This window comes from Ammospiza nelsoni, chromosome 1 (genome assembly GCF_027579445.1).
Source record: "Ammospiza nelsoni isolate bAmmNel1 chromosome 1, bAmmNel1.pri, whole genome shotgun sequence".
NCBI lineage: Eukaryota > Metazoa > Chordata > Aves > Passeriformes > Passerellidae > Ammospiza > Ammospiza nelsoni.
The window spans coordinates 35,179,202-35,203,060 of NC_080633.1; the positions used below are offsets into that span (position 1 = coordinate 35,179,202).

At 40.3% G+C, this 23,859-nt stretch overlaps 1 protein-coding gene across 5 annotated transcripts in view; it reads left to right on the top strand.

The window, feature by feature from the left end:
* Positions 1-23,859, top strand: part of CREB5 (cAMP responsive element binding protein 5) — a 256,873-nt gene that overhangs the window by 145,095 nt on the left and 87,919 nt on the right. The window contains exon 1 of one of the 5 annotated variants that reach the window (XM_059473979.1): positions 8,269-8,433. The exons of the other annotated variants lie outside the window; for them this stretch is intronic. Within the exon in view, the coding sequence (XP_059329962.1) occupies positions 8,387-8,433 (47 nt within the window). The 5' untranslated portion in view covers positions 8,269-8,386. Of the gene's footprint in view, positions 1-8,268; positions 8,434-23,859 lie in introns of those variants that run through there. 5 annotated transcript variants of the gene reach the window in all.

The following is a 23,859-nucleotide window of genomic DNA, read 5'->3' on the forward strand; positions in this document are numbered from 1 at the left end:
TGTGCTTTAAGATGAGGTTTGCTGGAGGGGAGAGAGCTGTGTGGTGTTGAAAGGGGAGGCTGCTTGTGGGGCTACACGGTGTCCAGCATAATCCTGATTTGGTTTAGTGCTATGTTCTCATTAATGATGGTAGTGAAAGTATGTCAAGTCCTGCTGGTGACGCAGGCTTGGGAGGCATTGGCAGTACTGAGACAGACCTGGATATCATACAGAAGAAAACAAGAAAAGGAAAACCAACCCAAAAAACAAGGATGAGCTCTGAGTACTGAAGTAATGGCAAAGGAATGAAATTCAGTATTAAAAAATGCAAGGCTGTGCCTGGGGGGACTAATAAAAAATTCTAGAAGCAGAAGAAGAAGCTGAGAGCTCATCATCTGGAAATGTCTGTGTAGGAGGAGGGCTCATGGATCGGAGTAAGTGGTCATGGAGTGGCAGCAAGCTCCTGTGATGATTTACTCATTTCCTGGGAACAAGTACTTGTAAATAACACTTATCAGGAAGATGGCTTTCCAAAGGGGATGGGAAGTATGAGATGGCATGATGGATTGATCTGAATCTAATTTTAATACTGATGAAAGCATGCTAGTGAAGGTGGGGAAGGTTGCAGGAGGAAAACTTAGATGATTAAGGGATACACAGAGAAAATTGACATGTTCAGCAGAAAGGGCTGGGAAAAAGTTCCTTGCAGCAGGAATCTGGGCAGATATGAAGAGGTACAATTACAATGGTAAAAGCCAGAGAAAACGATGTTGCAACTACTGACGTGCAGGGTGGTGAGACATATGTTCCGGTTATGAAGCAATTACAAGAATATATAAGCCCTGAAGTGTTTTCAAGCTAAATTCAGGTTGGCATTCCACGAAGAATAATTAACACACAAAAGCTTGAACATAAAGAATTAAGATAGTAGGAGAATTCTAAATCCTAAGAAATTAAATTCATGCTACTCAAAAGGGGGAAAGAATGGTAAAGTTTTGGGCAGACAAGAAAGAAAGAGTAAAGGCTAAGGATTTGGAAGGTTTAAAACTGAAGGGACAGATCTCAGCTAAGAGGAGAAACCAACTGAAGGGCTGCTTCTCTTGCATCAAAACTATTCAGTTATAATCACAGAAATGTTCACTAATGTTATGTCTTGGGCTATGAGTGAACTCTGCAGGTTCTCAGATGAGTTAGTCATCATCATTTTAATCTGTTTAACCTGTTTCCATAATAAATATATTTTTCCTCTTTAAACAAGTTTAAATTTTAGTTTCTTTGCTGTTTGTTTTTCTTTAAATTGAGCTGTGGATTGTTTTTCGTCTGGGTGCCCTTTTTCCAATACAGAATTTACAGAAGTGCCTCATTTGTATGGGCTGCAGTCACTAAGGACAAGCAGAACCATTTGGGTTTGTACAGCAGCAGGAACAAGCTAATGTTAGAGGGTATCCAAGCAGAAGACTGTGTAAATCTAGTAGAAACAGTTTGTGTGGAATGTGTACGTACTCACTGTGTACTTCAGAGTACATGCATGTTTTGTACAGATACTTTTTTATTCCAGAGTTTGTTTGGCTTTTTTACGCAACAATGGAAAAGCTGTATGTTTTTCTTTGTAGAAACTGATGTTGAAACTAAAGCAGCATCCTGCACCACAGAATGTGAAAGTGACGCTACAAATTATTTCTCTTTCATTAATCATCACGGTAAAACTCGTGGTGTAACTCTGACTTTGATCCTTTCCAGTCAGTCCTGAAAGGATTTATCTGAGCGTCTACAAGAGATCTGTTTGGTTTTAATATGTTTGGAGTTAATAGATAGCCATACTTTTTTTCAGAAGAAAAGCACTGGAAGACTAAACAAGTATGTAAATCCTAAAACCATAAGTGGGTACAGATGGACCTCACTTGATTTCAGAAAGGGTCTATCAGATAATGATTCTGTGGCTGGAGAAGTTCCTATGAAAGAAACTGCAATGAATTTCCTGAAATGGTTTACTCCTATTAAAAAAAAAGAAAAAAAAAGAAAAAACATTAATTATTCTCTTTTAAAATATCTAGTCATGGAATATCTTTATAAGTCTTACGACTGACTTATAACACTGGAAACTTTACATCACATTATGTTTCAATGCGGGTCTCTGCAAATAGGGAATTGAAGGCTGGCCCTTGGTTGTGGCTATGTCTCAGTTTCTGTGCTTCAGACCTGTGTGATTTTTAAGAAACATTAAAAAATTCTATTTGCACAAGCGTCTAGGTGTCAAGATTCTGGATATAAATTAATTTCAGATTCTTGGATAAAGCCAAGTTGAAAATGGTACCTCCTGAATAATGAATTTTCATCATCCTGATAGAGATTTAAAGCCTGTGTGTGAGGATGAACCAGGATCAACAGAATTACTTGGCTACTTGTAATTCATGGAACTCCTAAGCTTGAGTCAGTTTGTTCAGCAAGAGTCCAGAAAATTTTCCTAGTGGACTGGGTTAGCTGTTCATTTTCAAGGAGGATGTATTGCACTATCAGCTGGATTACTAACAAAAGAGGGCGTATCTTAAAAACAACTTATCTTGTGCGTGTTTTTATCAAATAGCACTATGAATTTGTCCTGCTGTAATGAGGTTACGGTCTGAGTACAATCTGAGTCCGAGTGCTCTCCTTGTCCAGTTGGAACTGAGTTCCAGATACTTGCCTATTTAACAAAAAGTTTCATTAGAACATTAACTATTGCTATCATGCTGAAAAATAAAGATGAGGGCTAACAAAAATGCATGGAGATGAAAATTTAGGGGAAGAATAAAATTTGTTTTGGTGCTAAAATTTGTTTTAGAGCTCTACTATTTGTTTTCAGTGCCTACCATGTACTTCAGAGAAAATATTTTCAATTACAGCATATGCTCTTACATGTTTGGTCTTTCAATCCAAATTATATTATTTCAGCTTGCTTTTCTGTCTGCTAGAAGTAAAATGAAAGAGCATCAAAACCAGATCAGTTTTCCTGTTACAATCTTTGCAATGCAGCTATATGTGATAAAGTTTTCACTGTGTCCAAGACAAAACCTGTTGAGTTTTGACTAAAGATTAAAATATTTGAGATCTAGGGTCAACATATTTATTGTAAATGTATGGCAAAGCTTCTTTAAGCAATCCTGAAAAGAGCAGTGGCTCCACATTTTGACCAGCACATAATAATTATCTGTTTGATTAATTAGAATCGCAGTGTGGGAAGGGAACCTCCTATTCATTATGCATGAATATTAAAGATTACATGATGTTTTTTACCTAATTGCAGCTGTTTGCTTTGTCAGTAATCTCCCCTCTGCACTCCAGTGCCATTTGCTGGCTGGCTGCAATCTCCTGTGTTGGGGGTAATTGCACCACATCACATTCAATGGCTGGCCTGCAAGATGCTCTGTGATCCTTCTGGGTAGAAGGTTCTACTGAAATGTAAAATGTTATTAATTATTTTGTATAAATTGCCACATTATTTGTCTTGGGTATTTGTGGTTTACAGCTCCAATTAGAGAGGAGGCTGACCACACTGCATGACTCAGTGGTATGCAACTGGACACAAAGCTCTTCGCTTCCAGGTCAGCCACTTGCCACTTGCCACTGGCCCATGGCATTTGGTGACTATAAAGTAGGCTATTTTATTTCCTAGTAATTGAATGTTCCCAACACAAACCCCCCATGATTCCAAGTGGCTTTAACATGCTTAGAACTGTTAGTGGGAAAGTTTTTCTTGAGATCATTCTTGAAGATTCCTTGCCAAAATGTTTTGGGGAAGTCTACTGGCCGTCATGCCCATGGCACATTTCTGTCTCCAGAGAATTTGGACCCAAACTTTGAAAGGTCTTCTTCCTTCAATATTTTCAGTGAGGTGTTTCTAATGGAATAGTATGTTTGAGCATGTGTGTGAGAGTGGGAGATCTTTGTTCCAGGTTTCATTTAGATTTTGTCCAATCCTGTGCTTATCTTAGAATGCTTATGTTCAATAAATCTGGCAGAGTTCTCAAAAAGGCTATTTCCAGATAATTTATTTCATTACCATTTGGAGAGTTCATAGGAAAACCTTTGATACAGCTCAATGCTGAGCACTTTGATCTGTGTCTTCTTAAACAAAGAATGTCTTTTTCTGAAGAACCAAAGCGACTTGGGAACATGTACCCCATTGTCTTATGAGTAACTTGAAGAATCCTCTCTTAGCACTGCTTTACTTTAGTTTCTTCTGAAATTGTGGATATTTACATTTTTATGTCCTTGCTAGTGACAGCTAGCCTGCCCAGACAGCCTCCCCTGTGCAGACATTTGTGCAGACAGTCCCTCTGTCCACTACAAAAACATGGGACACCCAAGTTGAACTAAATGCTGAATACCACCACATGGGTTTGCAGTGGTCTGTAACTGAAAAGGTTCACTGGAAGCAATTTGCAAAGAAATCCTTAGGAAACCACCTGGATGGTTATTTTAAATTAAAAAAGGAAGAGATGCCACTTTAAAAAAATAATTTTTAATACTGGGTTTAAGGTTCCATACATGTGATAGTCATTAAAGCTTATTTAACCCTGAAATTATCTGGCCTCTTTAATTCCACAGGGACTGTAAGGCTCTTGGGTTAGAAATGAAAAATAATGTCAGAATGAAAATGAGACTTTCCTGAGTGCAGGACCATTATTACAGAATATTTTCTTAATCAAGCCTCTTTAAGTGCCAAGCAGTGGAGGAAAAAAATAATCAAGTTATGCTGCTTTTATCCACATGGCCTTTGCTGATGCTTTGGGCCACTGATTGACATAGGCAAAAGTCAGTCCCAAGGGCTGGATGAGATACACTCACCTAAAATGCGTGTAGGACCTGTGACTTGTCCATCCACAATCTCAACAGCAGAACACCCAGTTCCTTTTTACAATACACATTTTGGATCATCCCAGTGCACTCTGACATTTGGGCTCTTAAAAGTCAGAGCTTTCTGGTTGTTGAGACTGGAAATTTTCAGCAGAAGCAGTGATTTTTGTCAAGTTTCAGTTACACCAAACATCTGTGGTGTGCCCCACCACCCTTTCCCCAAGGATGAAACATTCTGCAGGGAGGGTGTTGCAAGAATTCCTGAACTAGACAGCTAAGCTGGAGTCATAACTGTCCTGGCCAGGGCCCTAGTTTGAAGGAGGCTCCCCTTAGAATTAAAACATCCCATAACTCTCATCACAACAGCCCTATTCTTGATGAACATGGAAATTTAAGGCTGGGGTTGCAATGGGGGGAGAATGAAAAGACAAAAAGACAGACAAGTAAACAGATAAAGAGGGAGCTCTTGCATGCAAGTGGAATTTCCTCTGAGCACAGGACATTCTTTATCATTAACTGGTCTGTCACAGGAAGGAAAAGGGGAAAACAGTGTTTCCTGTTAGGGGGAAGGAAAAAATCAATAGGCTTTGGAAATACCTGCCTGGAAAGAACTTTTTGTTTTCCCATCAGCAAGAACAATTACATTTTTAACTCCTTTGGAGCATGTTGTCTGTTTTAAAACAATTTCTTGAAATAAGACTTCAGCGTAAACATGAAATATAGAAATGCAGTTCAGGCTGATCTTTCTTGTTCATTTCAGAAAATGCTCTTACTCCTAGAAATATCTTGTATAATACACTGTTTTGAAAGCAGTTTCATTCTTCTGAGTCTGTTTCTATGAACATAATATGCACACATGGTGACTCCTGTGATATTATGGTTAAGATGCTCACAGATGGGCAATGGTCTGCTATTGCTTCTGGCAAACAAAATTTTCTTTTGGAAAGAGAAGACTTACCAAGCAAGTCCTCAGAGCCTCAGGAGGACAATGAAACTACCCTGTGGCTCCTGCATCGCCTCTTTGGTTGCATTTTGCTTTGAATATCTACAGTGTGGGTATTTCAGAAGAGTGAGAAGAGGCCCAAAGACTTCAGGAATGGATGTTATATGCACAAGCAGCCTCATGCTAACCTGAGTTGCTCAGGGTAATTATTTTTCTCTTTAGGTGGCAGCTTCCCTTTGCAAAGCTGGACCAGGGGATTTAAAGTCGTTCCTCAGTTGTAGCCACATTCCCGTGTTCTGAGCCAGGGGTCTGTCCTGGCCCATGACAAAGTTTACAGCAACGTCAGTGGAAAACTGAATGAGCAGAAGCTCTGTAATCCAGCAGTGTCAATGTAAGAAGACAAAATAAAAAGAAGGAAGGAGGGAAGATGACCTCTTAGACATGCACAGAAAAAGGGGTAGAAGTTTCATTTTTTTAACTGGAGAGGGAGAAGTGGGATAAGCTTAAAATGAAACTATCAGCAAGGCTGGAATTAAAAGAGGGCTTTAGGAATGATCTAACTTTTATTTTATTACATGACAGAAGACAAAAAATCAATAGCTGGTAATTCAGACATAAATGAGTTATACAGGCCATTGACACAATGGACCAAACTTTATAACAACCACATCTGATGCTGTCAAGCCACAGGCTTCAGTGGCGCCAGTAATAATTATGGCTGATCACCTCTAATTCAGAGCAGCCTTGCTTGATAAAGGTGTCACTCTGAGTGGCTGCAGCCTCAGTATCTATTGAGGATGTCATCCTGCAGGTCAGGTTGCTGTGGAGAACTGTGTTTTTTTAATTGAATAAGACAAACCCTTAGTTTTCTCCTCTTCTCATTCTGTCTGTAAAAATCATATATATCTTAAACAAAAAATCGCTTCAATTCATGACTAAATCTACTTGAATTCAAGATCGAGCTATGACAGAAGCCAATAGTGTTGGTCCATAGAAATCAACACTATATATATTCTAAACTATGTATCAACATGATATATATTCTAAAAATAATTTAAAACCATAGAAGCATTCTCAGGAGGATACTTTGGTACTTTACAATAATCTCTGTTGCACTGATGTTGTAATCAATTAAACAATCCACCCAAAAAAAACCCCAGTGTGGTAAAATGCTGCTAGGCAATAGAAATTGATTTTCCATAAACTCACATCATCATAAGGAAGAAAAGGAAGCACACTGACTTTCCTGTTTTCCTACTGTTTTCTAAATTTGGGGGGCATAAGTGCATCCACTGAGTGTTGGAAAACTGAGTTTCACTCAGAGATATGAGGTGAAGTGATTTTGTGAAATAATTCTTGATCTAAAAAGAAAGGAGACAAATACTTCTATCGTGTTTCATGTGCCATTAATACTTACATCCGCAGTTTGATGTCGAAACTATTAGTCTTTGAATTGCTCGGGGATGCTATGTGTGCTTAGACATTTATTATTATTATTATTATTATTATTATTATTGTTGTTGTTGTTGTTGTTGTTGTTGTTGTTGTTGTTGTTGTTACTTAGGCTGGGCATTCTTTTGTGGACCAACTGCTCGGTACTGCACTGACTACAATCAGTTGGGAGGGATGTACATGGAGAAAGCCCTCTGTGGGGGAGGACATGAGAGGTATTTCAGCCACAGCCACTGTGGCATTTAGCATCAGGAGCACTTTGATGAGGCAACGCACTTTACACCACAATAGCTTACCCTTGCGTGCGTGAAAGTTTATTATAGGTTCCATTTAGAAACATTCTCTATGCTTAAAGAAATCAAACTTGTGAGAGAGACACGGGAAAGCCAGTAAGAGACGCACAGCAGTGAGTTAGTTATAAGCTTGCTGTGAGGCTTTTCTGGTACTTTTTTCTTTTGTGGGGATAGTAAGTGCCTTGCACCTGTGTGTTTGGATACGGAGAAATACGGTGCAAGAAACAGCCCCGTCGTTTTCCTTCAAAACTCCGGGGCTCAATTCCAGCTGCGCTCTGCCGAGGCAGAGGAATCCCGGTCCGAGGCGCGACCTGCGAGGCAGCGCTCTCCATCTCCCCGACCCGCACACAGCCCCGCTGCTCCCCGGCTTCCCCGCTGCCCTCCTCAGCTCCGGCTCCATCTCCTTCCTCTTCCAGCGGCCGGATCTCCCCGCGGCTCGGACTGTGGGGGCTCGGGAGCGATGCGGGATCTCCTGGCGATCCCCGGTGGATCCCGTCAGCCCCGCGCCCGGTCCCAGGGTTTTCCTGCGCTCCGGCCGGCAGCTGCGCAGGCCCTGCACAGGCAGCACTGTTTCTTTCTCTGTTTACTCGTTTCCAATGGCAATTGCACCACCGAGTCTCAGTACGTCTGGAACTTGGCCTGGGGCTGTTTTGGTTACATTGAAGTTTTTGCTTCAGCGCTGCCAGATTTAAATGGTGACTTCACCAGCACTGAGCTAAAAAGGAGAAAAGGGGAGGAGGGAGGTAGTGCAGCGAGCGGGAGCGAGGGAGAGGGCCAGGGCATTACATCATCGCTTGGACGGGAATCAAATGGGAAGGATATGACTCACTCGGGCTAGTTAAGCTTTGGCTCAAGTTCTACATACACTCATTCCAGGGCTCTCATGTTCTGCACCTCAGCAGGGAATTCAGGCTCAGTGATGTCCATGAGGTTTGTTTTTAATTTTCTTTTCCTTTTCTGATTTCTATATAGTTTCCCCCCCACCTCGCCTTCCTCCTCCTCCTCTCCTCCTCCCCTCCCGAGTCCCCCTTTCCCACTCTTTTCCACTTCTACAGAGTTTGTTTTCTGGTGCGTGTAACCTCAGCTCTTAGGAGCAGAAGCTGCTTTTTCGACCAAACCAAACCCAAGCGAGGAGCACAGCAAACTTGAGAGAAGTTTTGTAGTTTGTTGTGGTTTGGTGTCCCCCCGCTCCATCATTATGTTGCTCCTAATCGGAGGAGACAGGGAGAGAGTTAAAATGCGGGAACCAATCGCTTGGACGGTGATGTAATGCTGGAACTGCAGGGTTGTTAAGTAATGTGAGAGGAAGGGGGTCAGGGTTGCAAAGCATTTACCTGCTGTCAAGGGGCTTTAAGTTTATTATCAATTGCAGTGACTGTAACTGGCTTCAGACTGCACTCTCTAATTATTCACAGACTCTCCTTTTTTATCTTTTATTATTAAAAGTAAAACTATATTACGGTATTTTAAAAAATGTGATATTATCACAGCTGCGAATTATTTTCCACTGGGATTTTTTGATATTTTTAAAATGGCTTGAAACTGGATGATCTCTTTCACAAAAAGCCCGGAGAGAGCAAAGAGAAAGGCAAAAAGGGGTGGTTCTTTGAGCGTGGCTGGCGAATTTGAAACTGTTTGAAGAAAGCAGTTCAGCCTCTGCCTAGCAGAGCGAGTAAAAGCTTCTGCTGTTGGAAATGTGCTGTAGAAAATAAAGCCTTTAAGGGAGGCAGTTTGCAGCGCTCATCTCGACGAGCCTCAGCTTTTCACCCCTACCACTTGTCAGCAGGATTCTGATCCTCAGCTTACCCCGGGCTCGTGGCTGTCTTGCCTTTGCTGGGACCGCAGAGGTCCCGACCCTGCACAGCAGATCCCCTCCTGTCACAGTTCTGCTCTGCAGAACTGCCGGGCTCTTGGGGCACCTGCCTACATGCATTTCCTTTACAGGACAGAGCGCTGCGCTTGTCTTATTAAGTCTGTCAGTCTCCCTACAGACCTTTTAGTGGTTTTTTTCCACCTGGCTAACAGTCTCTGGGTCTGATGTGGAGTGAGGAAAGGTACCTCTTTCCCGAGTTCACTGTGAGCACTTAGCCCTTAGGGTGGGCCACAGAGCTTAGCACTAAGCCCAAGCTCGGGCATTGGTTGTGTGTAGGTGTGGGATGAACGCGAGCTATCAGGTGTGTGTTGGTGTCCTGAGGATACCCGTTCTGCTTGGAGGAGCTCTGCATCGGGTTTCTGTGTCAAGAGCTGTCTGCTCTTAAGGTATGACTCTCAGAAGTGCCTCTTTCAAAGGGAATTTTTGTCTCTCAGGGAAGCACTGTATTGGTACCCACCGATATTGCAGTGAACTACAGATTTGTTTGGTTAACTAAAGATAGCCTTAAACATGCTTTTGAGAGTTTAGTGATTTTTTTTTTTTTTTTTGCAACTTGCTTTGGGGACTAATGGAGCAAAATAGCAATCAGTGTTGTTCTGTGGTTGGTGGCAAAACCTCCCCCTCTCTTTCTGAACAAGACAAGAGCCCATGGCCAGCTCCTGCCTTCCCTTCCCTCTGGTAGCCCTCTGCAAAGCCATCTTATGTTGACCTGTTCTGTTCCTGCGCTTTATTCACAGGTTTTCCCTAAGTGCCCCTAAGTGATTTTCAAGCTCCTCAGTCAACTGCTGAAGCACAAACAGTTGCTCATGGGCCAAACCTTTCTCAGTGGAGAGCCCAGCGCTAGGCCGCGGGCAGGCCTGGCCCCTGTTGCAGTGCAGATATACCATAGTGCAGATATACCATATGGACCAGATTGCGCAGTGCTCTGCTGAGGAGGTGTGGGTTGGGGAGGGAGCTGTGCTGCTGCAGGAGTTCCCGTAGGATTTCTGAGTCATACTTTCTCCTAGAAATGTTGGGAAGTGCGGATCCACAGACCATCAGAATAAAGCATAGTAGATTCTTCCCTTTGCTTGCCCGCTTTAGATGCTGGGGTGGACTTGTCTTCACTCTTTCCCTTCCTGTCTTTTCTGGCTGGAGACTTCAGGAAAAGTCCGTCAGTGTTGTCCTAGGATAGTGTCTAGCCATGCTGGCAAGATGCTGGGCAGAGGATAACAGACTGTCACACTCCATCTTTCCTTTGCAGAAATGCATCCCTGCTATTTCTTTTATAAAAACACATGTAAAATACGTTGTGCAGCGTGGCCTGAAAGTCTTTGGGTATCAGATTGCATTCCACAGGGGATCAGAGTCTCACTTGTCTGGTATCAGCTATTAACATGTCACCTGTCTGGAAGGGCAGCAAAAGAGAATGTTGTGGTGCTCTGGACAGTGTGGACTGGCTGATGACCCTGCTGTGTACTCAAACTTTCACAAATTACCCACCCTGCTGATTCATGCTCGGTGAAGTTAAGCAGAGGGTGTAAAGATGTAAATCCTTCTTGCCTTTCAGAAGTGCGCAGCAACTCTAAGTAACAATTCACTGCTGCTACGTCACTGATTTCAACACAGCACTACAGGAAAAACAGTTGTAAAAGCTTCTTTCAAAAAGCTGCAGTTGTGAATTCCTTATGCATACATACACAGGTGTGTATATGTATGTATGTATATTTGGTTGTTGAAGCAACAGAACATATAGTTAATGAAGCATAACTGTCCAGGTGGGTGTCAGACAGCTCTGGTTGTGCTTGACAGGTGCTTTGCAATGCACCAAAATTCTTTTGGACAACAACAAAAAAAAGGAAAGTAGCTGCCCATTTGGGTTCCTCTGCTGCTAGTTGATGGGACCCAATGTGCAGGTTTGCCAGTGGACTTGCGGCTTCATGGTCAGGGATCAACAGCCCTGACAGTCAAGTTCCACACATTTGAAGCTGGGTCTTTTGGCAAGAGGATTTATATCTTTAGGGACCTAATTTTTAAACAGAAGCCAAGAGAAATATTAACAGTGCTCTGAAAATGAGCATCAGAAGATATATTCAGAAGCACATGTAACCTGTCAAACAAACCAGAGGCCAAACACACCAGAGCTTGGGAGTGATGTTTGAACTGGAGAGCCAACTGTGCGTGGTCGGCCTGTGAAGAAAGGCAATCTGCTCCTAGCAGAGCCTGGCTGGACGAGTCCCAGTAAATTTCCCCACCAAGATCCCAAGTAACATTTCTGCCTGCACTGCTGAATGTGTGCATTGGCAAAATATCTGCTCTATAAGCTGTCTGATTTTAAGCCATAGTTTGGTGCTCCTTAGCTGGTCTCTGCATGCACAAAAAAATTGGCTCTGTTGGTGGGGTACAAAAGCAGGAGGTAAATACCAGACAGCATGTTTTTATTTCACTGAATGTGATCCTTCTGCTCCTGAATTCCTCAGTTTCCTAGCTCTAACTTGAGACCTTTCCCTTAAACCTTTTGGAAGACTTGGTTGATGTCTGTGAAGCCCCATGAAGCTTTCAGAGCTGGTGTCATGTGTGCTGAGATCAGGCCAGGTCAGGTGTTGGACAGAGGTGGTGGCGGGCCTGGCCACTCGTCAAGCTGTGGACACAGCAGGCAGGAAGACCAGATTGTTTCCTGCACTTGGGGGAGGATGCTGGGGCAAAGCAGCCTCCTGTGCCCTTCCCCATCTCTCTGTGCTCTCACCTTCCCACCCTTCTTTTGTTCATCCTGCACATGCCTGGCCGTGTTCAGCCCAAACTGTTGAGATCAGCTTTGCTGAAAATTACACTTCAGATCAAAATGTGAGTTAGGTTCCTCCAGTGTGAAGTGAATGCTGGGTCTGTCTCTGCAGCTACAGATAAACCAGATAGGAAGGTAATTACATCTCATTCCTATCTGACTCTCTTATTTACCATAATCTCTTTTAATCCCTTTGATACTCATCATAATAATGTTAATCTTAATGAACTCATTTGGTGTTAATGCGGATGTGATTTGTAAGTTCAGAGCAGGCTTGCCATCCTTGTTTAGCGTTCATTAATATCCACTTAACTCTGTTTATGCTCTCTTTCTCCTGCAAATGGACTTGCATATCTTTGTCTTCCACCTAGATGATGTGGCAATTCCCATAGTGGAACTCTCTTTCCACACTCAGGTTTGTATTTCCTTTCTGTTCCTCTTCCTACTTGCAAGATCCCAGAGCAAAGAGCTGTTGGAAACACTGCATCCATCTACTAGTGGCTCTCTGCACTCTGTTGCTTAGTCATTTCTTCCACTTTTGACTTCAAAATTGAAGGAACCCTTATCCTCTTATTTCTCATTCATGTGGCATTCCTTCTTAGATCGCTCCAGAGATATTACCTTACTATAGCCCTCGCTTTATTGTCTCAGAGGGTGAACAAGTAAGAGACACAACCCCTAGTCCTGGCAAAGAGACAAATTATTTGTTGCTTACTACAGTACTCTCCCCAAATGCTCTGTTTATGGGTGGGGTGCCTTGCCCAAACAGTTTCCAGTGTGACCAGCCAATTTTAGTGAGTGAGGACTGCATTTGGATGTTGAAACTGATCCAAAGCTTATTGCAGTGAATGGGAGAGCTGAGTTGATGGGCTTGGGATAAAATCTGTGGAACCATCCTCTTTTCAGTCCTTTGAGCACCCACATATTTTTTTCAACATCTCTAGCTTTGGAATGTGCCCTCTTGAAAAGCTACTTGTTCAGCCACAGTGATCCCAGAGACTGATGAACCTTGGATCTCTATTAATGTGTGATTTCTTCTCTACGTGGGTGCTTGTGTTTGTTTTTAAATGTGGCATGGAATTTTTGTGTTGTGGTGCTTGCTCCCTCTTGACTTCCTGCAAACACATTTCTAAAGCCTGTATTGTCAAATACACGGAATTATTTTTCAGTCCCAGTGACACACATTTTGCTTTTTAGGTCTTTTAAATCCTGACAGAGCCAGTAAAGTATCATTTACTTAACACAACACTGTTTATTCCATCCTCACTTCCATTCTTCATTTTATAGCCTGATGTTTCCTTGTAGCATCAACTTCAGTGTTAAAATGAGTATCTCCATTGAAAACATACAACTTTTAATTTACTGAAATATTTCTGCACATTATAATAAAACTAGCAATTCTCTTAGTAAAAACTACTAATTGAGAGTGAGAATTGTACTCTCTCAGATCACCACAAGCTGTATTTCTGTGGTGCTCTTTATTTTTACATCATATCTTTAATTCAAGAGCATTGCAGGATGTTTTCAAAATTCCAGCCATTAGTCAAACATATTAGAGCTCTGTATTAATGTAAGTACAAGGTGTATTAGTTTAAATAACAAGATGGAGAGTTTTACTGCAGATATCTGCAACTCTCATGCTGCTCCATGACAATAAAGAATATGGACAATATTCTTCAGATGGGCATTATTTTCTACAGATCAAGAAATCTGTGCCCATTAGCAGAAAAAAATATATTATTATTATTATTATTATTATTATTAGTAGTAGTAGTAGTAGTAGTAGTAGTAATAGTAATAACAATAATATTATTAATATAATATAATATAATATAATATAATATAATATAATATAATATATTATATTATATTATATTACATTACATTACATTACATTACATTACATTACATTACATTACATTATATTATATTATATTATATTATATTATATTATATTATATTATATTATATTATTAATATATATAAATATATATTTTATATATAATATATAAATATATTATAATTATTAATGGTAATATAATCATTATTACAAGTTCTGTCTAAAGTAATGTCAGTTGAATATTTTACCACACTGGAAAAGCCTATCAGCACAGGTAATTTTATATGTCAGATTTAACATGAGCTAGTTTTTTCCAAATGAAGTCTTACAAACCAGAACAGAAAAAATGTGCTAGGCCAGGTTCTTCCTTGACCTCAGTTTAAGGCAACTCAGTATCACGTCAGAAAAGTTCCAGTACTGTGTTCTTTGTTATCATTTGGTTTCCAGGTCAAAATGAACTTTTCTTTCACTGCAGCTAAGGACATGAGCTCTATTTCTCTTGTACCATAGAACTGCAGGAATTCTCATTGTTCTCAATACTGTTCAGTTTTCTGATATACTTTAATGAGTGAGTTTCTTTAGAAAACTCATGTGGAAACAAGATTGGCTGAAAAATTAATATAAACTAAAGACCTATAACTAAATTAAGGTTCATTTTACCGAATGACCAGATTCCTTGCCATTGGAATCCAGTGTTGACAAGTATCTCCTGTGGCCATTAGTATGAAGGAGGGATGTGTTGCACAAAGTGCAGATTGGTACACAGATCTCTCTATGTATGGATCTGTTTGTGTATGTAGGGTGTGTGTGTGAGTGTGTTTGTCCCCATCTTTGAGACTGCAAGGCAGAATTATCTCCTGCTATTCCTAAACAATCATACCGGAAGGAATTTATCACCCGAATAAGATTTCAAGTTGCACGACTTAAGGTGGTGATATTGGTATATAAATTTGATTGATGGTTTCTTTTTTTTTAAGTTGATACTCTATCAGCACCCCTCAGCTCTCTCTCACATTTCATGTTTTTCTTTAAGAAAAAGAAATCAAATTTAAGCAACAGTTAAAGGGGGATATTGCTGTCCATCACTACATGTTCAGTTTGGCTTTTTACTTGCTAATCTTGTGCAGCATGGAACTTTTTCCAGCTGCTGCAATTCGGTAGATATCCTAATATTTAGTAATTAATTAAGCCATTTTTTCATTTAGTTTAAATTCTTTTGTCAAGACTTTGTAGAGCCCTATAAAAATACTGTAGTACATACGTACTTCAGGAAAAATAAAAAATCTTACCAGCAACATTTGTAAAAATATGCAAAGAATAAGTTCATGTTATAGAGAAAAAAAAGAGTATAGAGATAGTTTGAAGAGCATGAATTTATAAAGGTCTTCTTAGAAAAGTGAAATGAGGCTAATTGAAAAGTTTCTAGTGAGGCTCACTAATTATTAAAATTTGAGATTTTGACAACTTTTTTTTCAAGAGAAATTGGGATTTGTTTTATTTATTATTTTTTTTGCTGACAAATACTTTTTATGTTATTTAACAAAGGGCTTGAAAATGAATGTTTTTTACTTGCTATGCACTGAAAGATGATTAAGCTTTGTACATTTAATTTTCTGTTTGATATTCATTGTCACTTCTAAATAGAACTGTTACTTCTGTTATTTCTGTGGTCAAATGCTCAGAAAGTGTGACAAGTAGCAAATGATAAAACAGGCAATAATACTCTGGCATCTGCACATGCTACATTCCAGAATTTTAAACTATGGTCTCATCTGGTCTCGTCCAGAACAAGTTCTTGACTGAAAGCACAGCCAGCTGCAACTTTAATACCTCTTTCTTTTCTCCCCATTAATAGACAGCTCTTTATCTCAGAGAGACTCATTTTAGAGATGCAATGCTGCAATAACAGGATTCTGGAGTGCAGATCAGATTGAGCTGGATGTGGGAAGGGTCTGTGGCTTCCCCATGTAGCACTGAGCACAGGCGCACTGAATTTCAGCAGTACATCTGCACTGGCATGTTTTTTGTGCAGAGCAATTATCAAATAGGACAAACATTACATATAGTAATTAACTGATTGGCTTAGGGTCAGATATTTGGGTTTGCCCAAACAATCCCCAGAGAACTCAGAAAATTCTCTGTTGTGAGAGCAATACAAAATTTCAGTACCCAACCAGGTCTGGGGCAGTTTTGGGTGAAATCTCCTTGGACTGTTGAATAAATCCAAACAAATGGGCACACATGTTCTTGTGTGAGTCTGCAGTGACTTCCTGGAGGGTGGGTCAGTTGCACAGAGGACAGATGGCATTATGGGCATCTTCCCTAGGCTGAATGGAGAGAGTGGCCACAGAAGCAGAGATTGGGGCACCTTGGTTTATTTACCCTGAAGATACAGCTGCCAGGGGATCTAATTGCAGCCTTTAGCTACTTACAGGGTAGTTACAGAGGAGACAGGGTCTGGCCCCCTTTGCAGTGTGAAGGCAGAGGACCACAGGCACAAGTTTCAGTGAGAGAAAATTCCGTGAGACCTAAAGAATGAAAAGGCTCCAGCAGGAGAACTGTGGCAAGGCACAGCAACTGGCTGGAGTCGGTCTCTGCTGCTGTAGATTTTCACACTTTGTCTAGAAAAAGGCTCCCAGCAGCCTGCTCTGATGCTGCATTCAGTCCTGGCTGGAGCAGGAGGTTGGACAAGGTGACCCTCGGGGGCGCCTTCTGAATAAAACTGCTCTCTGGACCTGCACTGGGCAATGGGGGCAGCACAGGCTGTCTGTGCTGGGGGTGGAAGCAGGGAGAATTTTGATGAGTGAAAAGCAATAAGGAAAGCAAAAGGTGAGATAAGAACATAATGTCATCTAAAGCATATCCTGTGCCTGCTCGTGTCCACCTTGAAATAAAGAGTGCAGGCACTTGACGTAACACTCTAAATGCGGACTCTGAATTGTTCTGTGCTTCAAGGTGCTTCATTTCCTAGCTTTCCCATCACACTCTAAGTGTCAAGCATTCAAGTTTTGGTAGATGCCTGATAAATGTGCAAAGATAAAACAGTAATAATGAAAACCAGCCATTTTTTGGCTGAAATGTTACCCAAAATACAGCCAAATATGTTTTCAGTCTAAAAACAGCTAAAGGCATCTTTTTCCCTCCTTGACTAAGCATCTGAAGTTTTTCCTTATAGTGAAGAATTGCAAGAGAATTCTAAAATCCTACAAGAAAATCCATGTCTGATGTATCTCCGAATTAGTCAGCTCTTTAAAAGTAGGCTTCCCCCCATCCTGTTTTTATTTTAAAAAAGTAATAGAATTAAACCATAAAAAATAAAACTTTTAAGCTCCCCCCTGGTAATTTTCAGCATGTTTTGCAAACCTAGGAGACATGCTTGATCCATAACCATGTGAGGGATACATTTGCTAATTTCCCTATAAGCTCAAATGTGTGTTTTACAGGAATTTAGCTAGCAAAAGCTGCTCCCTCTATAAAAGTAATGGCACATTAATGCCTTTTTGCAGGGAACTCCCTGTATACCTTATCCTGCATTCATGTTTGTCCATTAACTAATGACTATCCAATATGCTGTCACCACTATCACATGTAAAATCATGCATGCTCGGTTATTTTATTATTACAAAATTAATAATTTATTATCGAATAGAACATGAAGACTGAGGATCTGTATATGACTCTTCACTGACAAAATTTTCTGGAGTCACACTGACTCAATCTTATATTTATCTTCAGCTAAAAGGCTCAGAGAAGCATGTTCAAACTTATGAAGTTTCTAAAAGTGCAGTCTTAGAGTGTACAACCCTGTTCTCACTATGCCACTAGCATTCTTTATTGTCATGCATTCACCTTGTTTGCAAACTCCTTTCTTATACTCTGGACAAGCTTTGTCCTTTTAAAGAGCTGCTCCTGACGCTTTGGTAAATGTCAAAGATGATTTTGCACTGCTCTTGGATGCAGACAAAATCACGGAATCTGGACGTGTGGTAAAAGCTTCCTGGCTGGAAGATCTCCTTGGAAAACAAAACAAAAAGTCCCACACTTTCCTGTAGAATATCGTATTTTCCCCTGAAAACAGCATTCCTACCCAGTTAATTTGTTACTGAATCTAATCAGTCTTTAAGATAGCTTTGAAATACCAGTGTTTGTTCTGTTTTTCATTAATACATTGATATTGATGTTCAGGTTTCTAACTAGCTGTTAAAATCTACAGTTAGGAAAAATCTAGGAAAGAAGACATAAAAAGAGGAATGAGTTGGAGTATTGGGTTGTTTTTAATAGAGCAGGAAATGAAGACAAACTGACAGATTTAAAGTTTCTTTTGTGTCATTGCTGTCCTTCATGCAGGTGAGCTGTAACGGTAACCAGTTTTATGTGAATAACAGGGTTGTTGACTTAGTGGCTGAAATTAAAAACAGTAATTTAGTTTAAGTCAATATGATTTAATTGCTTAATTGTTCTGTCCAAATAAACAACAAGGACATTCTCAGGTTTTCAAGACAATTATATTTTTAAAATAACTAGGTAAATTTCCAGATTAATATGCCATTTCAGATTGGAATGTTTAAAAATGCTAAAAATTTCTGCTTTTCCAAATATTCTATTCTTCTCCACTTCCAAGATTTATGTTAGTTAATTTGTTAGTGAATTTAATAATTTTGGTCAACCTGAAAGTGCTGCTCTAGCTTTTGAGCTTGGCTGCAATTTTCTGCATAAATCACAGCAGTTACAGTGCAAGTGAATTCACTGTGATAGAGTGTACTTAATTTGCACGTACTCTGTAGATAATTGAAGTTTCTATCCTCATGTAACTAAAGGGGTTTGAGCTGATATCAGGAGCCTCTATAAAAAGCTTTCTGTCATTTCTAACACAAGCATGGCACCATTCTCAAAATGAAAAGTAAGGGGGTTGGTGCAAACAAGGCTTTTGCAATTTAATTTTTTCCGGTATATCTTTGTCCTCGCCTGGTGCGGGTTTCAGGCCCAGCAATGCATTGTGCTGTACTTTCGTCATCTTTTCCCCCGGTAAAACTAACTGCAAGTTACTGTGGCTGAAGAAATCTTGCAAGGTTTGTAAAACTGAGGAATATTAAAGGAGGGCATGTAAATTCATGTAGCTAGACGATTGCAGGATTGGAGACTAGATGTCCTTAGAAGACGACTGAAAAAAACTCGTTTTTTCACTGGTGACGGATTAACAATAACTTTTTACTTTTAACAGCATTTCCAATCTTTCAGGACCTCTGGGAAAGAGCTTTTTGTGGAAAACTAGTGACCTAGAGAGTTAAACAGAGTTAAATCTTCTCTTTGGTGCCTTTATTCCCTGGAGTTTCAGTGAACTGTTATTTTGTCTGTCTGGGGTTTTGATGATTTGAAATACCAAAGGGAACTGTAAGAGATTTCACTTTCACATAGTCCTAAGGACTGGTGGTCAGTAGGGCAGGTGTGACTGGATGCCCACAATGTTGATTGCATTTGAAAATCATGTTTTTGTTCCAATGGGGTATTCCTCAATTATTTTTTCTTCTTCAGGTAAGAGTCGGAAGTTAATGAGAAAGCCCATAAAACTCCATTTTAAAATTGCATTCTTTAAGTCATAAAATGAAGGTCCTTTGAGTGAGATAAGATGTACTAAATATTAAACACATAATTCAGAATGACTATTTTTATTTAATAACCTTTTTTTCCTCAGAAAAGAGCACAAATGAAAAATATGTAATGATCCATCTAAGAAGAAATTTATCAAAACTTGACAAGTTTTCAGATGCTATTTTGGTGAATAGCAAGTTTTGGCTGTGTTGTAATTTCAGTTGGTAAACTTTTTATCCCTTAATGTGTAGTTCTCATTTTGTTATTTCTCTTTGCACTGATCCCTGATATGTTGCTTAAAAAAAAGTCTGAGCAGTTAAACCATATGCTTATATCATAGCTCCTAATGTCAAAATTTTAATTGATTTTCTCATATTAAGGGTTAGGAGGGGGCCGTATCATGTTCCACTACGTCATAAAAACAAAATATTTAAAATATGTTTCAAATAAAATGAAGGGGGAGAAGAAAAAATGCTTAACTTAGAAAAGATGTGGGATTCATTAACAAAGGAAAATACTGGCCATGGACCAATGGCAAGCCAAATGTTTTGCCAGCAGTTTGCAGTTCACAGTCATCATTGCATGTCACTCTGCCTGCTGCACCAACCCCTCCAACCATATAGGCCTTCCTTTTAAAGAGAAACCTGTCTGGTTTGAGTTGAATAAATTAATTTGGGTTTACTTAGTTTAAAAACAAAAATATAGAGGCCCCAATTTTATTTCATTATGCCCATGGGTAAAGCAGTCCAAGGTAATTACAACCACAGTGCTGGTTGCTCTATCTTAATTAAAGAGGGTTTTTTTGCACAGAGGTTTTTGCACAACATAATAAAATAGCTTGTGGTCTGGCTAGCTTCAGTATCACAAGAGTGTACTCACTTGAGAAATAGTCCAGCTTTTCCAAAAGCTGAGGCCCTTCCACTGGAGAGGAAGCATGGAGCTGCTGAGCAGAGTACAGGTAGTTTACCGTAAGGGCACCATCGTAAATCCTGCAGCAAACAGCCTTTCATACAGTCTCGTACACTAAGTGGCAGGCTTGTCAGCAGCAATGAATCTGGACTTGAGTAGGCCTTTAGGCAATAATGTGCTCTGCAACATGCAACACAGGTTACACACCTGTGACCAATCCTCTCACTTTTCCAAACTTCCCTAGCAGTGATTTGGGTTGGGTTTTGGGGTTTATTTTGGTTTGGTTTGGTTTGGTTTTTTTGTTTGTTGGTTTGGTTTTTGTTTTCTTATTTTTTTGTACGGAGGCTGTGTCTTCTTTGCAAATAAATATGAGTTATTGCTTAGCAAATAATTTTAAAGAAAAGGCATCAAAGACATTTAAATAATGTATTTGACATGCTAATTAAAAAAATCTCTGAACTCAACTCCCAACAAGCACGGGTGAGATGGCCTGTTATTAGAACAGTCAAAGGAGGCATGTTTGCTCGTTGAATAAATCAAGCAGCGTTGTAAAAACACTGTCTCAGGGATGATTAAGGGTAAGTGGTTTTCATTACTATGTTAAGTTCTGCTTTCTGTTGTGGTGCTTTTTATATCACATGTAGCTTAGCTATTTACTTATGCTGCTTTAAAAAGCTCCAGCCCCTCACTTACTTAAATCATGACCCAGTGCATTGATTCAGAAAGACAGCAACTCAAGCTAACTTGACTTAATGCTCAGGAACATGACACAGGTCCTTACTTTGTAAGCCCTCTCTCTACATTTGGTAAAACTGAATGAAGTTTTGCAAATACCAGTGGACCAGACCCCAGGGTGACCCAAGTCAGTAAAATTTCACTGCTTTCAACAAATTCTCCTCCCTGCCTGGTGCTAGTGGTTTCCTTCAAGTTGCACAATTTTTCTTTTTCATAGATCTGAATACTCCGGTTTTGGGGTCACCAAAAGAATTGTCCTGAGCCAGATCATGTTGCACATTGGCAATATTTATTTGCCAATTATTTCAATATTTATGAAACTAGCAGGAAGGGTCTCAAGGCTGGCATAAGGAACATCAGAGGTCCCTAGATGCCTTACTCAGTGAGTGACTGGCAGTGGATTTTGTTTCTTTCTGTTGGGAACATGGATTCTCCTACGGAGGGACAAGTGAGTTTATCTTCAACTGCTTGAACTGGCAGAGCTTCACCTGAGCTTGCATTTATGGGGAAGGAAAGCCAATGGGATGTGCACTGTACCCCAAGGCACGGGGAGGGCAGCCCACAGCTGCATATGGGCTGCTCTGAATCACCACCAGCAGTGGCTGCCTGCAGGACGAGGGGAGCTGGAACATGTGGTGTTTGACAAAGCTGAAGTATCTTCCAGCCTCCTCAGGCATGGCTCAGATCCTTGGCAGCACTGGCTACATAGGTCTGAGTGTGTGATTATAGACAGCTGGGCTTCCTAGAGGTCTTCAAGCTTAGAATTAGCCATGTGTAAATGGGGAGAATTAGCCTAGAGGTGGACCTGAGAGACTTCCATCCTCTGCTCTTAAGTTCAGAACATGAAAACCCTGGCTTGCTTTCCACTCTGTGTGGCAATGCTGAAGCAACAACATCCAAATACACTTCCAGGATGCAGCTGCCAAAGAAAGGTTTCACAATGAACACAGAGGGGCATCCCTGTGGCAGCCTCAGCTGGGGTGCTAATGATTTCATAACCTGTTCCTTTATTATGCAAGCTACAATACCTGCTGAGACTGTTCAGCATGGGAGGGAGTGCCTGCTGCCAGGGCAGGAGCCAGGGCACAATGGTGGATTGATAATGGGTTTGCATGTGGAACAGATCTGTACTGTGTGTTTTACATACATACACAGCTTTGAAACTACAAGAAAACAGCCACTTTCTATTTCCATTTGCATTAGAGGCTTTTAAAAAATATTTGAAATAGACATTTATTGTGACCATAACTCTACTACAAATTAAGATCAGATCCCAAGTCCCCTGTGAAAAGGCTGCTCATTATAATATGTGGAGATGTCAAAAATGGTACTAAATGACACTTAACTTGAACTCCCAAGCACTATGCTTATCCATAATTTAGGATTAAATCTACACTGTAAATAAGACCAGGAGCTAAGAAAGGTTTAGAGGGGTGGGGGATGTCCCAGTAGATGGATAGCCACAAACTGAAGAATAAACAGCTGGTTGTGTATGTCTGCCAAATACAAAGTGTCTTGCATGCATACTGCTGCATTTTCTTTGCTCAAGTCACAGATTACCTTCATTACATATCCTACATGGACTGGGTCAGATTTATATGAGGTGCAATGCTGTTGATTCCAATGGCTTGTTGCTATAGAGAGATAAAGGCAGATTTCTTGTCTAAAGGTACACATATTCCTAAATGCTTAGTTTCTCATTGAATTTTATGTATGAGGCATTTTAAGGACTTGCTATCTGGTAGACTAATACAAGGTCTAAATCCATGCTTTACAAAATACAGAGACCAGGGGAAAATAAAATACAAACATGCTGCTGACCTGCAATCTGACTTTGCCCTTATTCTTTATGCTCATCATATTTGCCTTTCCCATTAAAAAAAAAAAACAAAAAAAGAAATAGAACAACAGCAGAAAATGTGGAGCAGAGTGAGTAAGCCATGGCTTCCGACCCCTGGAAATCAGCCATACTTACTGCTGTGCAAATTCCTGCTGCTCTCTGAGCTGAGATCATACTGTTGGAGATGGCAAGTGTATAGAGCACAGATCTGTATCTTTCTTCCATTGCTAAATATTAACAGTAAAAAATAAATGCAGGTGATGCAACAGGCTTTGACTGGGTCTATTTATGTGACTGTTGAGATATTTTAACCAGATCAGTAAAATATTTGGCTCCCTGTGACCAAAGCAAATAGATATGATGTTAGTGCAAACCGAGTGGAGCTGCCACTTTGCTGTTTAGGTAAAGTTAATATTTTTTAACACGTTCACCTGAAGTGATTTGACGTGTCTCAGGGTACATGGGACAAACACTTATTTTATAGGAGACATCTGGAAAAGGACACATCTCCTTTCCATTATTCATCTTCTGCTTCGTCCCCTCCCTAAGATGAGTTGTTTTCCTCTGCCCTCCCAACTGCTCCAAGCAGTTAATAAAAAGAAAAAACCTCACAAAACCAACTAATGTTTCTTGAATGTCAGCAGGCACTGACTGTCAGGCCAGCAGGACAAACAAATTACATTGTCAGAGGCCTTCCACTGACAGCTCCAGCCTACCCGTTCCCACAGTTTATATCTGGAAACTCTAGATGCAAATGCTGCAGTTGATTCTGATGGCTATAGTGGTTCTTCACTGAAAAGTGGTACTTT